The 22,855-nt window shown below is 50.8% G+C and overlaps 1 protein-coding gene across 1 annotated transcript; it reads left to right on the plus strand.

Annotated features, from left to right (window-relative positions):
- The first annotated feature begins 1,896 nt into the window (after positions 1 to 1,896).
- ZMYND10 (zinc finger MYND-type containing 10) lies at positions 1,897 to 21,806 on the plus strand. The gene is made up of 12 exons (XM_048859326.2): positions 1,897 to 2,014; positions 2,608 to 2,716; positions 3,962 to 4,078; positions 6,681 to 6,734; positions 8,691 to 8,843; positions 11,635 to 11,723; positions 12,332 to 12,432; positions 13,717 to 13,889; positions 14,914 to 15,039; positions 19,455 to 19,576; positions 19,954 to 20,079; positions 20,927 to 21,806. The coding sequence occupies exons 1-12, from the start codon at positions 1,920 to 1,922 to the stop codon at positions 21,024 to 21,026; spliced, it is 1,365 nt and encodes a 454-aa protein (XP_048715283.1). The 5' UTR covers positions 1,897 to 1,919; the 3' UTR covers positions 21,027 to 21,806.
- Positions 21,807 to 22,855: the final 1,049 nt, after the last annotated feature.

The following is a 22,855-nucleotide window of genomic DNA, read 5'->3' on the forward strand; positions in this document are numbered from 1 at the left end:
CGGTTACTCTGAAAGCTGGGAATGAAACACCTATTCTTTCTGTTCTGTGGATCTAGCAGCAGAGGGTGCTGTAGGAGTGGAGTAGCCAGGTTAGGTAAAGGGAGGTTGGGGGCTGAGTGAGTGAATCATAATAAAACTGTTCAAATTGCATTTTGAAGTTTTGGTGAATTTCCAGCTTCGTGGAGGATGGAAACTGGGGGTGGGAGCTGGTGTTCTAATGGGACTAAAAGGTCATCGCTTAGAACTAGTCTGGCTTTGGTTATGGGGCAGTGTGTAGGAGGGGAAATGGTTAACCCTCCATTGTCGAATGCAGAGCTTCCCAACCTGTGGGTTGGGCCCCAAAACTGGGTCACGAGAATGCTTCAAAGGGTGGCATGGCAACTCCTGTCCCATGTTGTGGGCTGGGCTTGTCTCCTTGCTCCAGGCATTGCAACCTCTGGAGCCGTCATGATAACAGGAGCCCGGGGAGGCCAAATTTGAGTGAATGGCACCACAACCCCACTCCACAACTCCACTCTCACAAATCTGGTCCAGTCAGGGGGCAGGGCCAAACCTGAGCAGTTCTGCAACCCCAGAGGTTGCAGCACCTGGAGTAGAGTCAGGCCCAGGCAGCCCCACAGCGCAGGAGCTGCAGGAGCCGCCACTGTGAGGTGAGTGCTGAGCAGGACCCAACCCCCCAAGGGGCCAGAAGCTGACTGAAACTACCCGAGGACAGGGCTGTAACTGGGGTGGGGTGAGTGGGGGCAGCTGCCCAGGCCAAAAAGCCCCAGGGGTGGCTCAGGCTGGCAACGCCAAGGGACTCGGGGAGGGAATGCCACCTCCACCCCCCCAACTCGCCTCAGTGAGCCACCCAGCCTATCTGTGTTGGGGAGAGAGCCAAAAAATCGGGAGGGGCTCACGATTCAGTTGTTAATTATGGTCAAATTCTTTAATCAACACACAAGTACTTTAATGGTTCCTAACATTCCTGTGCAGTGTTGGGGCCTCGAATGCAGGAGCCCTGGGCTGGGACAGGGGAACCAGAGCGGGAAATGAACCAGGCCAGTCCCTCACTGGGCAGGCACAACAGAGTGTAACAACCCAGCACGAAGTGTGTGCACGTGTGTGTGTATGTACAGTAAATTGCAAACTAACAGGGCCAGAACTTTAAAAATATTGCTTGCGTCTGTACCAAGAGGCAGTGCCTGCTCTTCATCTCTCCCCCAAGAGCACCCTGCACCCCTGGTATTGTCTGGTGCCCATTTGTGTGGGAGCAATATGGGGGCAGGGCCTTTCCAGGGCAGCAAGGGGACTGGTGCACATTGGCAAGGGAGCAGTGCCAGGATACAGGGACAGGGCCTCTCTGGTGCAGCGGTGGCCCTGATTCCTGTTGGTGGAGGACCAGTGCAGCAGGGGGACTGGTGCCCATTGGTGGGGGTGCAGCGCCAGGGCACGCTCTCTCTGGTGCAGTGGGCGGTCTGGGGCCTGGTGGCATGGGTGCAGTGGTGGGGCATGGGGGCACGGTCTCCCTGGTGCAGTGGGGGGTCTGGTGCCTGGTGGCATGGGTGCAGTGCTGGGGCATGGGGGCACGGTCTCTCTGGTGCAGCGGGGGGACTGGTGCCTGTTGGTGGAGGAGCAGTGCCGGGATACATGACAGGGCCTTGCTGGGGCAATGGGACACTGGTACTCGGTTCGGGGGGAGCAGTGCAGGAGTACAGGGCCTCTCCAGTGGAGCGGAGGGACTGGTGCACATTGGCGGGGGAGCAGAGCCAGGGTATGGTGCAGGGGCTCTCTGGTGCGGCGGGCGGCCAGGCCGCCCAGGGGCTCCTAATGGGACGGAAGAGGATGGCGGGGAGGGGGCGGTGCCGGGCGGGCCCCTGCTCTCGCGGCCGCTTTCCCCCCGCCCGCCCCGTCGGTCTCCATGGTGACGGCGTGGGGCCATGGCGGAGGCGGCCGCGCTGCTGCTGCCGGGGGAGGCCGAGGCCCTGGTGCAGGCGCTGCGGGGCGGCCCGCTGCGGAACACCGGGGACCAGGGGTCCGAGACGGGGCGACCCCCGCGAAGCCGGGCTGGGGGGAGAGGGAGAGGGGCTTGGGGGCGCGGTCCCGGCAGAGGTGGGGGCGGGGTGTGGGAGAGTCCCCTGGAAGTTAAGGGGGCGGGATGTGGAGCGGGGCCCCCAGGAGAGATGGGCGGGGTGGCGTGCCCGGGGGGGGAGGGATGTAAAGAGGGGGGTCCCCAGTTGAGTTGGGGGGCGGGGGGATTCAGGGGGACTTGTGGGGAGGGGGCAGTGTGTGTGGAGGGCCTGGGGGCTAAGGAGGGGCATGGGGTGTGAGGGGGAGTGAGTCAAGGGGGCTTGTGTGGACTGGGGACAGATGCGAGTCCCCAGTGGGTTTGAGGGGTTGATCCTCAGGCAAAGGTGAGCCCCCATCGGATCTAGGGAGTGGGCCTTTGATTGCAGGAAGAAGCCCTCCAGTTCCAGGGAACTCTTTGGGGATGTGATGAGTCCCTCAGAGCCGGGCAAGCATCTCCCTGGGTTGGGGGTTAGTCTCTGAGTGGGGAAGGTGGCATGGAGAGGGGCTGGGGTACCAGGTGTGCCATGGGATGTGGACACTGACTCCCCTGCTCCCTAGATGGCTCCGGCAGCACGAGGCCATTGAGAAGCTGAACATACAGGCGATTCTGAGCGCCTCTGCCGGTCAGGAACAGCTCCTGATTGAGCTGCTGGTGAACTATGCTAAGGTGAGCAGTCTTCAGGCCGCAGGGAGCTCGGGGGTAAGAGCACCCTCCTCCATGGGGAGAGCATCCAGCGGATGAGACAAAAAGGGAAAGCTCTGCAGGGCCCCATTCACCCTTCTCCCCCAACCAAGCCTAGGCAACCTTGCCCCCTTCAGTGCCTAGTCCAAGTGGGCTCCTGCCTCTTTCTTTGGGGAGATGCATCCACAGCCTAATTCACCTTACTGTCAGGGAATGTGTCCTGATATGGAGCCCAAATTTTCCTTTGTTCAGATACACTCTGTTGTACCAACCTAATCAAATTCTCTCCCTACTTGGCATCTGTACCCTTCCAATACTATGTTATCAGCCCTGTCTGTGACGCTGGACCTCAGTCGTTTAGCCACATTATAGATTCATAGATTTTAAGGCCGGAAGGGACCATTCTCATCATCTCGTCTGACCTTATGAATAACGTAGGCGATAGAGTTGCACCCAGTGATTCCTGCATCAAACCCATATCTCATGGTTGAGCTAGCTCATATTTTTTGAGAATGAGACAGCCAAGCTTGAGTTAAAGACTTCAAAGACAGAGAATCAACCACATCCCTAGATAAATTGTTCTGCCCATTGTTAAAAATGTGTGCCTTATTTTCTAGCCTAAATTTGTTACATCTCTGGCTCTTATTCTCTCCTCCCAGTAACCCTCCTCAGCCCCCAAATCATAGTTGTTGCTGTCCTCTGTACTCCCTCCAGTTTGTCTATATTTTGGGTACAAAGGACCCCAGAACTGAACATTGAATGCAAGTTTGGTTACACCAGAGAGGGACTGTTGCTAAACAAAGTGAGTCTTTCTGTCCATGAGATCATGGGCTACGCTTATCTCTGATGTAACTCTGAAGTCAGTGGAGCTTATCTTGGAGGTGAGTTTGGTCACTTGGAAATGTTGCTGGTGTATTAGGAAATAGACTAGCAGAACTCTGCCTCCCTCCTTTACCTGCACCAGATATATTGTCCCATCTCATCCAATGGAAAGATGGGGACAAATATGATTTCAGAAATGACTGTCAATGGGATGAAGCAAATAATACGATGATGAGGCACATGAAAGTACCTAGATGAACAGTGCAACAAAACTGCCAACAAGGAGAGCTGCCGTTTGTCCCAGCATCTTCTCCTCTAGGACTAAAATACTCATATGGCACTAGGCTTCTCTGTCCATTTTCTCTTGCCTGAAAGGTTTCACTTTCCACGGTCTATTCTTCTGTCCAGATCCCTACTCTCATCGAGGAATTGATCTCTGTGGAGATCTGGAAGCACAAGGTGTTCCCTGTTCTGTGCCAGCTGGAGGATTTCAAGCCAAAAAGCACCTTTCCCATCTACTTGGTGGTGAGTTCAGAGAGGTCTTGGAGAACAAACTTGCACAGTATTCAAGTACATTGCCATGATCTGGAATGTCCTGCAGGGTAGTAGCACTGCATGGTACGTCTGCTTCAACAGGCATGCTTCACAAGACACCTTGTCCATATTCCATTAAGGTTTTTAATATGGTAGCTGCATGTGAGTCATTTTCACAGGCAAAACTCTTATGAAACACAAATTCTGTGGGACAGTCACTGCTCACGAGGGCTAGAGAGGCAAGACAGGTGGGCAGGGATAGCTCAGTGGTTTGAGCATTGGCCTGCTAAACCCAGGGTTGTGAGCTCAATCCTTGAGGGGGCCATTTAGGGATCTGGGTCAAAAATTGGGGATTGGTCCTGCTTTGAGCAGGGGGTTGGACTAGATGAACTCCTGAGGTCATGATATTCTGTGATTCTAAGAGGTTTTAGGCAATGGTGTAATGATAAAATAACTTATCCTTATTTACATAGGGCCTTCTCAAGGATCCCAAAGAACTTCTTTTCACAAGGATCACTCCCCCCACCTTTGAAATGCTGCCCCCTCCCCCCGTGGTGGAGCATTGCAGCTGTTTAACAGCACACACAGCAACACTACCTAAGTTTAGGACAGGAAATGAGGAACGATCTCCTATCCAGTTGAAACTACAATAGAAATTCTGACAGCCAGCAGAATGTAGTCACCTATCCTAGATTTTGGCCAGGACACTGGGGTAACTGTTGTCCCTTTAGAAACAGCCATAGAATCTTGGATGACCAAAAGTTCTCAGGGCTGATATTTTACATTTCTTTCAAGCACTGAACGTGTATGGTATTCTGGCCATTTAACATGGCACTACAAATTTCTTGCTTCTAAAAGACAGCCTCTTTTCTGCTTTGAGTTTCATTGCCTTTTAGTTAGCACCGCTCACAGGTGTTCATGCTGTTGATTGACAGGACTCCACACTGTTTGCAACCAGCACGTATGTGAAGGAAGGACAGTCCAGTAAGTTCTTTGGATTCTAAGAACTTCCACAGTCCTATCTGCCCTGGACACTTCAACTAGGGCTACTAGCTAATGCTGGATCAGGGGACACTCTCCTAGGAATTGTCATAGCAATAGACACTAATAGTATATCTAGTCCAGTACTCTGGCTCTGATAGCAGCAAAAGATGGATATTTTAAAGCAGTGGTGGGCAACCTGTGGCCTGCGGGCCACTCACAGCCTGTCAGGGTAATTCGCTGGTGGGCCCCCAGACAGTTTGTTTACATTTGCACAGCTGCCTGCAGCTCCCAGTGGCTGTGGTTTGCCATTCCCAGACAATGGGAGCTGTGGGAAGCTGCACAGGCCTCAGGGACGTGCTGGCCACCACTTCCCACAGCTTCCATTGGCCGGGAATGACTAACCGCAGCTGCTGGGAGCTGCGGGCGATAGTGCAAATGTAAACAAATTGTCTGGGGACCCACCAGTGGATTACCCTGATGGGCCGCAGGTTGCCCACCACTGTTTTAGAGGAAGGTGTAGAACTTTCTCCCGCACTACCTGTAATGCAGCTAATGTGCTCTTAGGATTCCAGGCATCTTCACAGCAACAGCTCCTGTCATCTGGTGGGATCTCTTGGGTTAGCGTTTCTCAAATGCGGCCATCGTGGTCGCATGCGGCCACCGGGGCTTTTTGTGCAGCCACAGCCTCCTGGGCAGTGATTATTAACACTTCTTTGCGGCCCCCCGCTCCCCCTGCCAACATACAAATATCACTTTTCACAGACATAGACTTGCTAGCTAGCAAGTCTTAAAAAAAAACAAAACAACCAAAAATGCAAAAGAAACAACAACAAAAACAGGAACGTGCAAAGCACATTATTTGATTCTGTTCTGTTTAGGTCTATTAAAGAATAGAAACAACTACATTATTTTTATTACTGATTCTGCAATAAAAACCTACATAAATAAATTACAATGATTTGGACATGTATATATGCATATTTATTTGTTTTTCCTAAAGTTAATTAATATTTTAGGAAAAATTGTCAGAGCGGCCACCGAAAAATTGTCCACGCTCTGAGGCCACCAAAAAATGTCTTGTGAGACCCGCAGGGTGACTGGAAAGCGGTGGCTCTTTGCTGCTTTAAGAATTTCAGTGAAACCTCTGCACTGGCCCTTTTGGTGGTGGGACTGATCTCAGTAGCAAAAGACACACCTGTATCTTAGTGCACTAGTATTCTTCTAGTGAAGCCATGAAAACTACTCCAGTAGAGGGGCCATACTGGCCATCTGCCAGGAACCAGAGAGTATCATTTGCATGATAAACTTGCAGACTGCAGTGATACAAAGGTTCAGACTCTGGCTCCCAGTTTGAAGTGCTCCAGCCTGCTCTCAGATGATGATGGAGCATTGCTTGCTGGGAGTCAGGACCTGTAGTTTCTACAGGACACGTATCTGTATTCAAGATGAGCCTGGCTAAGGACTCCATGGGTTGCATTTGCCTCATTGGCTGGACTTTTGGCTGCACCTGTGTTGGGGGCTACCTCAGTTACAGGCTGGATGCATATTACCATGGGCACTGTAGATGATGTTCCTCTGACCTTTGCTTTGTCTCCCCACATTCCCTCAGCTGCACCATGAAGCTTCTATTATTAACCTCCTGGAGACAGTGTTTTTTCACAAGGTAAGAGATGAGTTCTGCTGTGTTAAATCAAGGGCCCCAGAATGGGGAAATCCCAGATGTGATTTCAGGTCATGCATATGAAACATGGCAAACCTTTCCCAAAAGTTGCAATTAGAGAGGCAGTTGGAGTTGGCCCAAGGGAGAATGACAGCCTTAGCTATTGCAGTATTGAAAACCACTTATCCTGCGAGGATTCTAAGACCAGAATGGACCATTGTGATCATCTAGTCTGATCTCCCGTTTGCAGTGGAGAAAGGGGAGCCAGTGGAGGAACTCAAAGAGAGGAGATGTGGTCAAAGTGAGGTCTAGAGAAATGATCTTTTCAGTCAGAATGCTTCTGCATAGCAGGGCAAGGTTGCATTTGTCAAGGCCAGAAGAGGATGTTGCCGTAGTCGAGACGCAAGGTGATGAGAGTCTGGGCAAAAGTTTTGGTTGTGTGGGTGGATAGGGAAAGTTGTATCTTAGAGGTATTAGGAAGGAAGAATCAACAAGATTTAGACATAACCTGGATGTGAGGACCTAGAGAGAGAGGGCTGAGTCAAAGATGACAACCGGCATTTGGGCCTGAGGGAGGATGGTGGCAGTGTCCACAGTAACTGAGAAAGGTGGGAGGGAGGGAGGCTTATGGGGTGAGAAAGATTAGGAGCTCTGTTTTGGTCATGTTGAGCTTAAGCTGATGGCTGGACACCAACATGGAGATGTCAGAGAGACCAGTGGAGAGTTAAGTTTGCACATAAGGAGACAAGTGGTGTGGTGGACAGATCATGGGAGTAGATTCCAGACCTGTGATGAAGTGGGAGTTTTCTGTAGTATTTTTATGAGTCTTATGTGTGCCTCAGTTTCCCCTATATTTTGTCTGGCTACCTGGGGAGTGGAGAAGGACTAAGTCTGCTGTCAGGGCCGGTTAAGAGAGCTATGTGGATGTGTGTAACCTAGCTGTCTGAGCCAGGTTTAATGGGTCATTAAAAAATGTGTCATTAAAAAAAGGACTGACTGAGGCTGACCCCATATCAACAGAAAATCTGAGATGACAGTGAAAAGCCCAGGCACCAGACATTGACACCTAGCAAACAGCAACCTAGAGGGAGATGGATTTCCCCACCTCACAGCAGGGAATCTGGGCACAGACCCCAGCTCCGTAACAAAGGACTGGAAGGTGTGAGGTGGGGGGATAAAGTGCTGGCTTCTGGAAGGAGTCAGGACTCTCACCTGGAAACTGACCAAGGAGGTCAGACTGTGGAGGAGAGACTGAACATGAGCATGGGATTCACTACAATTTGACTGGGGCTCTGGACTGACCAGAATGGACTATACTTTAACCTTCATTTCTCTGTGCTAACCTGAGGACTTCCATATTCTATGTTCCTGGTGACCAATAAATGGTTACCGTGTTTTTGAAAGGCTGCCTGTGTCACTGTAAATACTGAGAGCATTGCACCCTGAAGGGCTAAAGTACAGCCTCCCATAGGACTCTGGCTTGGCTGGATTCACTGCAGGGAGCCACAGAGAGAGACAAGGGACGCTGGTGCCAAAGGCCCAGGCTTGGAGGTCACAGACCTTCCCCTGTGGGATTGTGTGGATCCTTGGAGCCTGGCATGCTAAAGCTGTCACTCCCAGGAGACTAGTGACAAGCTGGAGCATAGACCTGACCCTGTGACAAGGCCCCCCTGAGTTCTAGTCCCAGTTCTGCCACTTTAAAGATAAAGCATAAAACCTCAGATAACTGAGAGTGTGGAAATACAGAAATTAAGGCAACTCAAACAACCCATGTCTATAATGTTCAGCCTGAAGCCATAAGGTGGATCTCAATCAGTCCCCTGAGATACTGAGGTTTGCAGGTATTGGTGCAGTTGGAGAGGTGTTTTCTAATCAGAAGGCCATCAGAAGAAAAATGATCTTTCTGAAGGGAATACCTTCTCCTCTCAAATAGCTCTCTGCTGCCCTCTTGTTATGTAGGAGATCTGTGAATCCGCTGAGGACACCATTCTGGACTTGATTGATTATAGCTACCGGAAACTGACCCTGCTAGCAGCTCAGAGCACCAACTCGGAGTTTCCAATCCACGAAAAGTTTCTGCCTGAGGATGTGACCAATGCATCATCAATGCAGGTGGGTTAAAAGTGCAAGTTTCCAACTTCCAGCAGGTCTGTCTGACCTTGTACTTGGAGGAAAGTTAAATTTCCATGACTGGGAAAGACCATAGTAATAGTCATGAAGGCCCTTGTATCCAGAACCTGATGAATAAATCCACTCTACTTGGGCATTCCTCTACATGAATTTGGTGTTAGTGGAGGTCTCTTGATTGGTGATTTGTTCTCACAGGTGGCTCATCATGAGCAGAGACGGTGTTAGTTTTCCCACCCTGTCCTACAAGTGTGCTTCAACCATGACTTTATGAGATTCTCTCTAGGAGCAAGAGAGCAGTTCAGTTTCTATGAACCATTGTGTTTTTGACTTCTCTGCTAAGACTAGGAGTGTGGGAACCAGTCAGGGTTAATTGCAATGGTATTTTTTTGAGATCTCTCTAGGTTTCCACTTGGAACTGGCCTAAGACTCATTTCACACAGGCCACGAGATGGTAACAACTCAGTCTCTGTAGTCTTAGGCCAGTTTTGAACCAATGACCTAAGGAGAAAAAGGTCATACCCAACCTCCTGAAGCATTCCCAGGTCTGGGTGTGTCATTGTTGTTGCTCCATCGCTTGTTGCTTTTTCAGTTCATTTTGGTGTGAGACAGTATTGTGCATCTGGGATTTTTTTTTTCCCTCAGTTCTTAAAATTCTTTTCTGTAAACAGGACATCAGAATCTTCTAGTAAAATGGATTTAAAGTGAGACACAGCAACCTCAGCAGTAGTCTCCAGAATTGCATTCACCCTTTGGCCTCCTGCCGGAACTTATGCTCATCTTTCAAAGCTGGAGAGGAAGTCATGGGACTCCTGAGAACAGTAGGGAAGTGTTTCCCCACTGGGCATTTTTCTTAATCCTTGGAGTTGGCCCAAGGGAGAATGACAGTCTTAGCTATTGCAGTATTGAAAACCACTTATCCTGCGAGGATTCTAAGACCAGAATGGACCATTGTGATCATCTAGTCTGATCTCCCGTTTGCAGTGGAGAAAGGGGAGCCAGTGGAGGAACTCAAAGAGAGGAGATGTGGTCAAAGTGAGGTCTAGAGAAATGATCTTTTCAGTCAGAATGCTTCTGCATAGCAGGGCAAGGTTGCATTTGTCAAGGCCAGAAGAGGATGTTGCCATAGTCGAGACGCAAGGTGATGAGAGTCTGGGCAAAAGTTTTGGTTGTGTGGGTGGATAGGGAAAGTTGTATCTTAGAGGTGTTAGGAAGGAAGAATCAGCAAGGTTTAGACATAGCCTGGATGTGAGGACTTAGAGAAAGAGCTGAGTCAAAGATGACAACCGGCATTTGGGCCTGAGGGAGGATGGTGGCAGTGTCCACAGTAACTGAGAAAGGAGGGAGGCTTATGGGGTGAGAAAGATCAGGAGCTCTGTTTTGGTCATGTTGGTGTCCAGCCATCAGCTTAAGCTCAACATGGAGATGTCAGAGAGACCAGTGGAGAGTTTAGTTTGGACACAAGGAGACAAGTCCTGAATGGAGAGGTAGATCTGTGAGTCATGGCCATAGAGATGGTAGATGAAGTCATATCCATTGCTAGGATTGCAGTTGCTTTAGAGCACAGCATTCTCTGTCATCCTACCTAGCTCTCTGCCCTGATCACTCAGCTCCCTATTCCCCTAATGCAATGGACTCAGACTCTCATAGATTCATAGACTTGAATGCCCGAAGGAACCATCATGATCATCTAGTCTGACCGCCTGCACGTTGCAGGCCACAGAACCTTGCCCCCTCCCCACTCCTCTATTAGACCTCTAACCTCTGCCTGAATTACTGAAGTCCCCAAATCATGGTTTAAAGACTTCAAGTTGCAGAGAATCCACCATTTACACTAGTTTAAACCTGCAAGTGACCCATGCTGCAGAGGAAGTCAAAACCCCCCGCGGGTCGCTGCCAATTTGACCTGGGGGGAAATTCCTTCCTGATCCCAGATATGATGATCAGTTATGTGGGCAAGATCCAGCAGCCAGACATCAGGAAATTATTCTCTGTAGTAACTCATAGCCCTCTCCATCTAGTGTCCCACCACTCGCCATTGGAGATATTTGCTGCTAGCAGTCGCAGATCGGCTACATGCCACTGTAGGCAGCCTCATTGTACCATCCCCTCCATTAACTTATCAAGCTCAGTCTTGAAGCCAGTTAGGGTTTTTGTCCCCACTGCTCCTCATGGGATGCTGTTCCAGAACTTTACTCCTCTGGTGGTTAGAAGCCTTTGCCTAATTTCAAGCCTAAACTTCTTGATGGCCAGTTTATATCCATCCACTCAACCTGGGGAGGCTCCAGACGTGGGATCATGAAGCTGGAGTTTACAGAAGGGATTCGGGGGTGGGTATCTGGAGGTGGGGCCATGCTAATGTTAGGATCTCTCAAATGGTGGATCAGGGCAGTTATTCCTTCCTTGGGCCGGCCTTGAGCGCTCAGCATCAGGACTGGGTAAATGATCTGCCCTACTGCGACCTGGCTATATGTGACACAGCCAGCAGCAGCCTATGGTGTACTTCATATGGGGAGCCTGGTGCATTCATGTCATGGACTAGCTGCTATCTTCAGGAGTGCTTACACCATTCAGCTCTCCGTCACTGAAAGGCGTTTGTGTGACTGCAGTTTACATTGATCTTGGGGAAGGAATCAGCTTTATGTGGCTTGGGCTTCCTAATGAGTCCTTGGCTACTGAGTGCCAGCTCATATGCTGCCTCCTTTGTTACTCTGCAGAAAAAAATCTAGCCCTATATTTGGTGTGCTTGTACGAGTCTGTGTTTTCACCCCCGTAGGAATTACAGAAGCAGGCAGAGATGATGGAGTTTGAGATCTCCCTGAGGGCTCTTTCTGTGCTCCGTTTCATCACTGATCAGGTAGACAGGTAAGCAGCTGGCTCACAGGAGAATCTAGAGATGAGCCTCGGAACTGGGGTGGGGTTGTTTAAGTCACTGCACTGTTCTGCGGGTGTCAGTCCGCCTGTTCTCAGGGACTGGGAGCATCAGTCCTGGCGCTAGTGCCCTGGGGTCTGGATCCCGCTGTGTGTAGTAGCTGGATGTGCAGTTCGTGGCACTGCAGCTCTGGTGTGTGCTTCCTCATGTTCTCAGTAGCTGGCACTGAGAACTCAGTGTGCAGATTGGCCCTCAGAGTGAATCTTGCTGGGCATTTGGTTTGCAGATCAATCCTAGCAGCTGAAAGTATCAAACCTAGCACAAGGGGCTGGATCTGGCTTCACCTGGTGACTGGCTGTGTGGACCCTGGTACTAGTGCCCTGGTGTATAGATCCTGTTATGCTTGGTGACTGGTTGTGTGGATCCTGGTGTGGGATCAGGCTGTTCTCAATGGCTGCTTGTGTGGATTTTGCCCCAGGTCTGACTGTAATTTATTTTATTTTGTCATCTTGCTTCTCCCAGAGCCTTGGGACCATTTGTAATTGATCTTGTACTGCTCACAATAGGTGTTTTCACTAGTTCCTCTCTTGTTTCTCTACAGTTTGCCATTGAGTGCCCTGACACGGATGCTGAACACTCACAACTTGCCCTGCCTCCTGGTAGAGCTCCTGGAGCATTGTCCATGGAGCCGCTGCGAAGCAGGTATGAATCATGCGCTCATACCTTAGTGCATCCATGGGGCGGTAGCACTTTTTACCTGGAGCTTCATCTGGTAGGTGGCTCCCATATAGTGAGAAATATCTGAAAGCTCCTTTCTAGATTCAGTTCTCACTCTCCATCTTTCACATGGGTTTCCATCTGGCCTTCCCATCTTCCTCCCCTCCCATCCATGTACATGGGATCACTTCCTGCATGGGACTGTATGTGCCCATTGGCTCAGCTCTTGAGCAGACGCCGCTCGGCTGGGATTGAGGAGCTGCACTTCCAAAAATGGTCCCTGCTTGTGGCTGTCTCTCATCCAAATCTGAGAGTTCCCAAGCTGATGTCCCCAGTGCAGTAAAAGAGCACAATACAACCCTAATGTATCTGCGAGCCCCCTTCACCCACCCCATCCTGCCCTGCAGAGAATCCCATGCTCCTGTGAGCAGCAACAGGATCTACTTAGAAAGACCTGGTTATCAGCCCACTTCTCCCTGGCAACTGTCCTCTTCCCATCCCTGCTGTGTGCACTGAGGCCCCATCCAAAATGGAGTTCCAAACTGTTTAACGAGCATGCTTCCAGGCCACCTTAAAGTGGGTTCTGATACAGTGGATCAGCTCAGTGTGGGCAGAGCTAACCTGGTTCAGAACCAGGCTGGCTAGTCCACACTTGCATTGCAGGGATTCAGCCACAGCCAAGTATAAGCATGGTGGTTAATTTAGTCGCAAGGCCTATGTAGGCAGGACCACTAGCTACACAACACATCCCTGGAATGGCAAGGAAAGCCAGGTAAGTGTGGGAAGCACAGCCACGATCTCCTCCAGGAGTCCAAGCTGCTCCCAGAAGCTACACATCATCTTTTTTTGCTCTTGCCACAGACCCACGATCAGTTCTTCTGTTTCTTCTCTTCCCACAAGGACCCTGGCCCTGAGCATTGTCTGCACTGCTATTCCTGAGTGAATGCGCAGATGATAAAACCATGGGCTCTGTTCATCTCTCTTAGATCCTTATCTAGACCCCATCATCTGTCTCTGAGCATCTTACAATCTTTTAATATGTTTATTCTCACACACCTCTGTGAGGTAGGGAAGTGCTATTGGCCCCACTTTACAGAGGGAAACTGAGGTGCAGAGAGACTAATTGACTTGCCCAGGGTCACACAGGCAGTCTGTGCTGGAGAAGAGAATTGAACCAAGGTCTGAGTCCCTGCTGGCACTCTAACCACAGGGCCCTCTTTTGTCTGGTGTCTCAGTCTCACCCTCTGTCTTACTGGCTGTGTGTCTCAGGCAAGCTAAAGAAGTTTGAGAATGGAGCGTGGTATGTTGTGCCTCCTGAAGACCACGTGAGGATGACCAAGCTGGATGGACAGGTGTGGCTCTCCCTCTATAACCTCCTCCTGAGCCCAGAATGCCAGCGGAAATACAACTTGGATGGTTTCAACAAGAGCCAGCTCCTAAAGGTACAAGACTTCAGTGTGCATAGTCATACATATACCCAGCATGGTGCCTAGGCACAGGGACCTTCCCGCAGGTATAGATACCCTCTTGTCTTCACTTTAAAAATGTGCCAGGTGAGCATTTCCTGGTTGAAACCTGTATCACAAGCTGGGAAATACCATGTCATCAGTTCCAAGATGGCTTCTTTGTTCATGCCAGTCAAGTTTAGAGGCAAATACCCCACCAACTGGCATGAATTAGCATCTTGTTGATCAGCAGAGTCCAAGGACAGAGAGGGCCATGGGGACTAGACTCACCCTAGAATGGTCTCTCCAGGCCAGGTTTGAGACCCATTGACAGGGTGTGTTGAGAAACTCAGACTGCTGCGGCAGTTTCTGTGGAGATATAGGGCCGCCAATCTACCACCTTAGTGAGAATTTCACAAGTGGCTTGCTGAGGTGGAGAGGTTTGTTTTATTGCTTTAATTAGAGTTATGCCATTTATGGATTTAGTGCCTGTAGAAGGATGAGTCTGAGAGCACTAGAGCCATGCACCATGCTGGCACGTGCTATACAAACTTCCCATAAATAGCTCTGCCAATGCAGCTCAGTCCTAGCCCACCAGCCCCCCTCCCGCTTTTCCAGTCCTGGGCTCCCATACAACTCTGACAATGCACCTCAATCCCAACACACAGCCCCCCCTGCTATTCCAGCCCTGAGCTCCCCACACAATCTGGAAAATGCCCCTCAGTCCTCACCCACAGCACTTCCTGCAGTTCCAGGTACTGCAGGCTTTTGATACTGCTTAATACCCAGCTTTGCTCTTGATGTTGAGCAATGGAATCCGGATGATTTTAGCCCTTGATGATGTTAGCCCTTCTGTACACTCTTTCTCTGCAGTTAGTGCTCTGCTCAGTGGGGCGTTGTTGAGCTGGCATGTGGCCACGTGGCCACTTTTCCAGCAGCTTGTTTTTTAACCAGTGGATTATTTCTTTGCCTTGTTCTGATCTCTCTCCTTTCACCCTCCTCTCTCCCTCTCTGGATTTAGCTCCGTGCATTCCTGACTGATGTCCTCATTGACCAGTTGCCAAATCTGGTGGAGATGCAGAGATTTCTGAGTCACCTCGTAGTGACAGAGCCTGTTCCACCCAAAAAGGACCTCATCCTGGAGCAGGTACCTCCACCACCATCCGTCTCCCAAGGCCAGTCTGTCTCCTCCTTTCCAGCTGCACAAGGCTGCTGCATTTCGTATTCAGTAGCGTTCTGTAATCCCATCTCCCGTTTCCAAAGGCAGAGTATATTCCCACCTCTTGGAGACCATGGTGCTGTGATGAGAGAGGGCATATGCCCTGGCACTGAGCCTGTACTTTGCACTCTTCTTTTACTGGCCCTACAACGGCATCCAGTGCTTCCTCATGTTAGTAATGGTCCTCTGCTCTATCAATTTAGGGGCTTGCTTCCACACAGGCTAGACAGGCAGCTGAGAAGCAGGGAGTTTGTCCTTGCATCAGGCGATGGTGATATGAGAGCAAAGCCAAAATCACCGGAACCCTGAGATGGAATTCTATATTATGGAGAGGAAGGATGGCTCAGTGGTTACGGCATTACCCTAGGACTTGGGAAAACTGAGTTCAATCCTTGCTTTGCCACAGACTCCTTGGGTGAGTCACTCAGACTCTCTGTGCCTCAGTTCCCCATCTGGACAGTGGAGATAATAGCCCTGCCCCCCAAAAGGGGTGTATGAGGTCTGGATACACACACAGTAGATTGTGAGGTGCACAGCTACCATGGTAATGGAAGCCATATCGGTACCATGGGTCAAACTGTGCCTGCCTGTTCTTCTCACAGTACCTGGATAGGAGTCTTACACAGACTCCTGCTCACTCCGCTCCAGTAGCGTCTTTGTGGGACAGCCTTTGATTCATGCTGCAGCCGGGCTGAGTGGGGAACAAGGCAGCAGCCAACAATTAATGACATGACACTGGGTTATAAACCTCATGATTACACTGACTCTTTAGCAAGGTGTCTGAGTGGAGGGGGAGACACCAGCTGCCTCACAGTGACAATTAATTCTTTGTTTACCAGAACCCTTAATTTCCTTTCCATGTATGGTAGGAGCCATGGAAGAGTTCCTTATTATGCACCCTGCCCTGGGACAGTTGGCCCTCTACTCCAAGAGAGAAGGCCAGAAAAGTTGTGCCACTCAAGCAACTTGATTGCAAGTGCCTTGGTGTTAATATTAAAGTCTCCTTGAATTCTGGGAAGTTTGGGAGTTGAGTAAGGGGTGAGGGATGGGGTCCTTGGTTTTGTAGCATGCGCCTGTGTAATTTGCTTCACAGAAGCATATCCTCAAATGTATTTAAGTGTTCCATAAAAGCTAGCAGGGAGAGAAGGAAACCGAGAGGCATGTAATGGGGAGAAGACAGGTGCATTCAGACGGGATTTGCAAAGAGATGGGAAAGTGGAGACTCTTCCAGATGGCAGGCGCTCCAGACGAGAAGGCTCTTATACCCAGAGTGGCAACTTTGTGGAGGGTCAGAGGAGTGCTGAGTGGAGGAATGGGACGGGGAAAAGGGAGAGAGACATTGCACTTAAAGTTGGCGCAAGGGGTTTAATAACAGAGGGCAGTTTTGACCTGGACCTTGATTAGATTGAGGACGGATGCTGTAGCCACACCTCTTTATGTGTGCCAGTATCATTCTTCACTGGCTGGAGTCCAGAGAGCTGGGAGGCTGAAGAGGAGGAAGGTGTGCAATAAACCAAGGGCCAAGGGATGATGATGATTTTGGTAAGGATGGAGTGGAGGTAGGTAGGATGTCACTCTCCGCTCCCACATCTGGCAAGCCCAGAGTGAGTTAGCAATGCAGAGGCTGGCAGCTATCGCTCTGGAGGGTTTTGTGTGGCCTTTCAATGTGCTGCCGTTCTAATCTCGTCAATCTCCTTTTCAGCTTGCATCACTAGCCTCATGCATGTAATTGGAATTCAGCATCTTGAGTGGGTTGGGCGAAGCCAGCTGCAGTCACACATGCTGATCACGCATCCTGTCCAATGAACTCACCCACTGTCACTGTGCCAAGCGATGATGAAAAAGGCTTTTTCCACTGGTTGCTTCTCAGAGAGCAGTCCTTCTCTCACCATCTCTGCTTGGCTGTTTTATTCTGCAGGGATGACAGCTCCTTTGAAACAGGTTTCAGAGTAGCAGCCCTGTTAGTCTGTATTCGCAAAAAGAAAAGGAAATAGTTTTACTTTGTGTAATGACTCAACCATTCCCAGTCTCTATTCAAGCCTAAGTTAATTGTATCCAATTTGCAAATTGAGTCTTACACAAAGTAAAACTATTTCTCCTTGTTTATTCTCCCCCCCACCCCCACTGTTCCTCAGACGTTCTTGTTAACTGCTGGAAATGGCCCACCTTGATTATCACTACAAAAGGTTTTCTTCCCCGTCCCCCCCCCACTCTCCTGCTGGTAATAGCTCATCTTAAGTGATTACTCTCCTTACAGTGTGTATGATAACACCCATTTTTTCATGTTCTGTGTGTATGTAAATCTCCTCACTTTATTTTCCACTGAATGCATCCAATGAAGTGAGCTGTAGCTCACGAAAGCTTATGCTCAGATAAATTGGTTAGTCTTTAAGGTGCCACAAGTACTCCTTTTCCTTTGAAACAGCAGCTTTTCTTCTGGAGTCTGAGCTCCATGCTCTGTTCTTGGCTGGCATTTGCTCTTTTGCACTGAAAGGCTCTTGAGGGTGTTTCTGTTCAGAGAAAGAAAAGGAGTACTTGTGGCACCTTAGAGACTAACCAATTTATTTGAGCATGAGCTTTCGTGAGCTCACGAAAGCTCATGCTCAAATAAATTGGTTAGTCTGTAAGGTGCCACAAGTACTCCTTTTCTTTTTGCGAATACAGACTAACACGGCTGTTCCTCTGAAATCTGTTCAGAGAAATGATGAGTGGAAAAAGTTCTCAGTTCAGGGAGAAAGATCAAATCAGCCAAGAGATTCTGGAGTGCTGGGTTCAGGTCCAGTCTGGGCCTGTCCCTGTCCCCCATCCCCACCCCCCCAAGCTTGGTGAGAGTGCTTCATGTTACTGGAATTCAAGCCCTGCTGCTGCTCTCACTCCCAAGGATTAGAGGGAGGCATAGCTTTGTTTCACTTAGCCCTTATCACCTCTGTCAGTGCAGGAATCTGAAAGAAGTCTTATCACCTCCATCCTCCTGGAGAGAAGGGAGGCTGGGGCTGACATGGGAATTCAAGGAGTGTGTGGGTGGAAGGGAGGAAATTAGGAGAATTTAAGGAGGCAAATGCACTGGGAAGATGCAGCAGGTCCAGGGGATCAAAGCACTCCCCAGAATAAATGCTGTTCACAGCTGAGCTTTCCCTTCAGTGGCATGCAGCTAGGAGGCACGTGCTATGGCCTCTTCTCAATAAACTCTGAGAAGGGGTTCATCTCATAGCAGACTGCTGTTGCTTCTCCAGATCTGCCACATCTTCCTCCACCCCCTACATGCACAACTGGCAGATCTATATGTGTACAGCTCCCTTCAACCTGTATACACACAGATATGTTGCATCTTCCTTCAGCTCTTACACACACTTGTGTGTATACACAGAGATCTGTCATCTTCCTTCCCCCCTGCGCATGGGCGGTGGGTGAACAAGCTGTTGGGGGAGGCTAGCCCCAAGCCTCCCCCCCTCTGCCTGAGGCCCTGCACCTCCCCCTCCCCTTCTGCCCCCCTCTTCCCTGCTGGAGCCCAGAGCATCCCCTGCCCCCGTGGCTGCCAGGCCCCCTGCGCGGCCCCAGCAGCCCCAGCCCTGGAGTGCTGGGCAGGCAGCAAGGCTGGAGCACCCCCAGCCTGGGGCAAGTGGCTTGGCCCCAGCACCCCCAGCCCCAAAACACCGGGCAAGCAGCATGGCTGGAGCACCACCGCCCCGGAATGCCGGGTGGGTGGCACAACCAGAATGCCCCCCCCCAGCCCCAGGCGAGTGGCTTGGCCCCAGTGCCCCCCAGCCCCAGAGCGCTGGGCAGGCAGGCGGCGTGATCCCAGCACCCCCAACCCCAGCGCTGGGCGGTCGGCACCGCGTGGCCCCAGCCCCAGCACCCCCAGCCGTGGGCCTTGCGAGCACCAGACCCAGTTTGCCTATCCCAGACTCGGCTGCAGAAGAGCGGGAAGGGGAACTAGAAGCAGGCAGGAGGAGGTCTGGGGGTGGAGCGTGGGCAGGGCCACGCCAGGCTGTTTGGGGAGGCACAGCTTCCCCCAGCCTATGATACCCGCTGCCCATTGTCCTGTGTGCAAATGTGTGTGTACAAACAGCTCTGTCACATCTTCTTTTAGCTCCCTACACACACATGTACACACACACATTGGTCACCTCTTCCTTCATCCCACATACAGCCTTCATCCCACATACAGCCTTCATCCCTGCTTCCTGCTCTCATACAAGTCCGTGCTTATCGCCTGCCTGAGCTACACTGACCCCAGGCATTGTTTCTGCCCCTGTATGTCCTGCCCCAGAATCGCCCCCATATTGGCAGGCTTATAATGCTGGGACAGGACTCTCCTCTCACCCTTTTTGCTGTCCCGACAGGTTCCCGTCATCAGGGACCGCATTGTCAGAGAGAACTCTGGGAAGTGGCAGGCGATTGCCAAGCACCAGGTGAAGCACATGTTCAGCCCCTCAGAGGATGAGTTGAAACACCTGGCATGCCGGTAAGATCCCAGCTGCTGTATGGTGAGCAACCCTGAGCACCCTCTTGCAGGAGAGCCCGTTTGCAAGGCCAGTCCCTATTTTCCTCTTGTGCTATGAGGCTGCTAGCTACAGGAGGCCCAGCACAGCCATCGTCCCAATGAGCAGGGGCTTCTTGACAAGAGAAAATAGCCAGCGTAAGTTTCACTGCCCTGGGTAGGACTGAGATACTGAGCGATGCAGTAATCCTAGCTTGTGGCAGGAGGTCCCTTTGGAGAGTGGGATGGGAGGGATAGTGGGGTCAGACCTAAAGGCTCCATCCTGTGCAGGACAGGCACCACCTTTCACATCATGAGTCTCCTGCTCTAGGTGCTGATGCCTGCTTTCTATCCCCAACCAGATGGGCGCGGACATACAACCTGGATGTGCTTGAGGCTCTCGTCCCAGAGAAACCCAAGTGCGGGCTGTGCGGCTCGGAGGCAACAAAGCGCTGCTCTCGCTGCCAGAACGAGTGGTACTGCAAACGGTAATGATGCTTAGCATTGTCTGGTCTGTCAGAGCTCCCTGCTGCCCTCAGGGCTTAGCTGGGATCTCACCTCTCCCTTGGGCACGCAGCTGGTACTAGAGTCCTGCTGTGAGACCTGGCCATGCCAATGCTGGTGCTTACTGTTACCTGAATGATGCTGGGTTTAGCAGCCCTGGCTGGTCTCTGCACCTGTCATGATGGGAGTGGGGGGTGTTATACCCCATGCACCTGGGCTTCATGACTGCCATGGAGTTTCCAATCAGTGCATGAATTCACAGCCCCTAACCCTCTGATCAACATCACTGGAACTGTGAAGTCAGCTGTCTTTGCACCACAGTGAATCTCCACTGGGGTCAGTTATGTCACAAGCCGGAGCAGAAGCAGCCTTTCCATGTTCCCTTTTATGAAGATCCAAGTGAATTTTGTGCTGATGCTGGAAGGTGCTGGGCTGAGACCCCAGAGTCCCCTGTTTATCCACAACAAAAGCAGCCGCGTGAGATTCTCCTCAGTGAATGTGCTTCACCTTATACCTAGAGGGAACCACCCAGGGTGGGAATTCAGTGTCCTTGGCCTCTTTGGGACTCCTTAGCCTCATTGCTGAGACTAGCAGAGGGGACCAGTCAGTGACAATGGCTATGGGCAATTGACCACTACAACAGGTACCCCTACTCTGTTTCACACAGACCACTGAACCACAGGTAGATGGTAACAGGTTTTGTCCCTGGCTGGCCCTTATTTAAAGCAGACATGGAGAGCTGAAGGCCTTCATAGCGCATACCAACCCCCTGACCCAGTTCCCAATGTGTTCCTTTCTACCATTGCCCCTCTGTCCCCTTTCTCTTTGCAGGGAGTGCCAGGTGCAGCACTGGCAGAAGCACAAGAAAGCGTGCAACCTGATGGCTGATGCCCTGAAGAAAACAAAAGAGGACCTGAAAGTGCAGCCATAATGCAGAGCCGGAGCCTTCCAAAGAGGGACTATTTCTCCCAGGCATTCCAGCAATCCAAGAGCAAAGGGTCGCCAGTTAGAACTGGAGACAGACAACCCCTTGTTCATCTTGTTCATCTAACCTGGGCTCAGTGCACCACTGCTGCCTGCCTCCTGTGTAACTGCATTCTGCAGTAGTGCATGGGCTGCTCCAGATCCCAGCCTTGCAGCCAAGGACAGTAGGCCCAGATCCACTACCATGGGATCGTGCTCAGCTCAGCGGGATGCAGCAGCCACTGGCCGACACAACTGATGCCTCCCTTTAGGCAGCTAGGAAAATTGCTTGCTGAGATTGGGAGCCTTGGTTCTCTCATACCCCATTCTGTCTCCTAGTTTCTGAACCCTTCCTTGCTTGAGAACAGGCTGCTCCTGACCTCGGTGACCCGTTTATGCTAAGCAGCTTTTTCCGTGCTGTCACCCGTGACTCAGAAGCAGCTTGTGTCACCGGGCATCCTGCTCGGAGCAGGTGCCACCTGCAGTCATGCAGCATGGCAGTGAGCACTGATCTCGCCACTCTGCAGCAGCAGCACCACCATGGCAGCTGGCAAGTTTGGAACCAACCATTGACTGCTGCTGTCACTACCTGCTGCTGGGAATGCACCATGGGCCTTAAGGAAAATACGTTTTCTGCTCCCAGGGCTCAGAGGCCAGCAGTAGCCGCACTGGGTTCAGAACCTCTTCTGCTGGGACTCCCACCTCCCCCCCTACAATTTGTTCTCCAGTAAATGGGTTGAGCCACTAACCATCTTGTTCTCATTCATCTCCCTTCTGCAACACTCTGCAGCAGCCACCCTAGAGATGACAAAACCACTTCCTCACTTATTTCCTGCATCATCCTACTGGGGAGGATTTTATAAACCCCATCTCTGCCAGTAATGAGTTTACAAGGTCTCTGTTGATGCTCAGATGCCAGTCAGGGCCATACATGCAGGGAGGGAATTGCCCAGGAAGTGACATCGTCTGTGCCTTCCTTATCTAGGTGCTCAGTTCTATAACATCCTTGCACAGACCTTGCAGTGTAGACTGGGGGAGGGGCAGGGAAACGGATGTGGTTAGGACAAATACTTCAATTTTCAGAGGCTCATTGTTTCATGGTTGAGAGCATAATGCGGTGTCTTGGTGGCTACCCAGGGACTTGCCTCCCGCTCTGGGATTTTCTCTGCATTGTAGTGAGAAATGAAATGAACAATCAGTTCCATCCAGAAAGCAGCCCAAGTCATGCTCTTTGTGTCAGCCCTGGTCAACCAAAGTTGTGTTCTGGTCAGAATGCCAAGGATCAGTCCCCATGCAGCTTGTCTTAAGTCACGTTTGATATTGATCTTCCTGCCCCCTCATCCCCATCTGTTCCCCCCCCCATGCTGAAAACCCTGCAGCTAAGGTCATGAGTAACTTCCCCAGTTGTTTGGGTCATGCTATGAGGTGTGCTGGCTCCCCCAGTGTTGGCCTCCAATGAGCCTGAATCCTGCCAACTCAATCCTGTTAATGACCATGTATGTGAATGCAGCGTAATTGTAGCTGTGTTCATCCCAGGGTATGAGAGAGAGACAAGATGGATGAGGTAATATCTTTTGTTGAACCCACTTCTGTTGATGAGAGAGACAAGCTTTTGAGTTACACAGAGCTCTTCTTCACGTCTGGGAAAGGTACTCCCAGCCTCACAGGAAAATGTAAAGTGGAACAGATTTTTAATGTCTAGCAGAACTTAAATTCATTATTCTGTTAGACACTAAAAATCGTGGACTGAACAGAGACTGGATGTATGGTTTGTTACAACAATCTGTAATCTACTAA

This window comes from Caretta caretta, chromosome 7 (assembly GCF_965140235.1).
Source record: "Caretta caretta isolate rCarCar2 chromosome 7, rCarCar1.hap1, whole genome shotgun sequence".
Classification (NCBI taxonomy): domain Eukaryota; kingdom Metazoa; phylum Chordata; order Testudines; family Cheloniidae; genus Caretta; species Caretta caretta.

Excerpts from the sequence above, each read along its gene's own strand:
- ZMYND10 (XM_048859326.2), top strand. The coding sequence starts at position 1,920 with ATGGCGGAGGCGGCCGCGCTGCTGCTGCCGGGGGAGGCCGAGGCCCTG. Across the intron at positions 13,890-14,913 it reads ACAAGAGCCAGCTCCTAAAG|CTCCGTGCATTCCTGACTGA; the intron begins GTACAAGACTTC and ends CTCTGGATTTAG. Across the intron at positions 19,577-19,953 it reads TTGAAACACCTGGCATGCCG|ATGGGCGCGGACATACAACC; the intron begins GTAAGATCCCAG and ends ATCCCCAACCAG.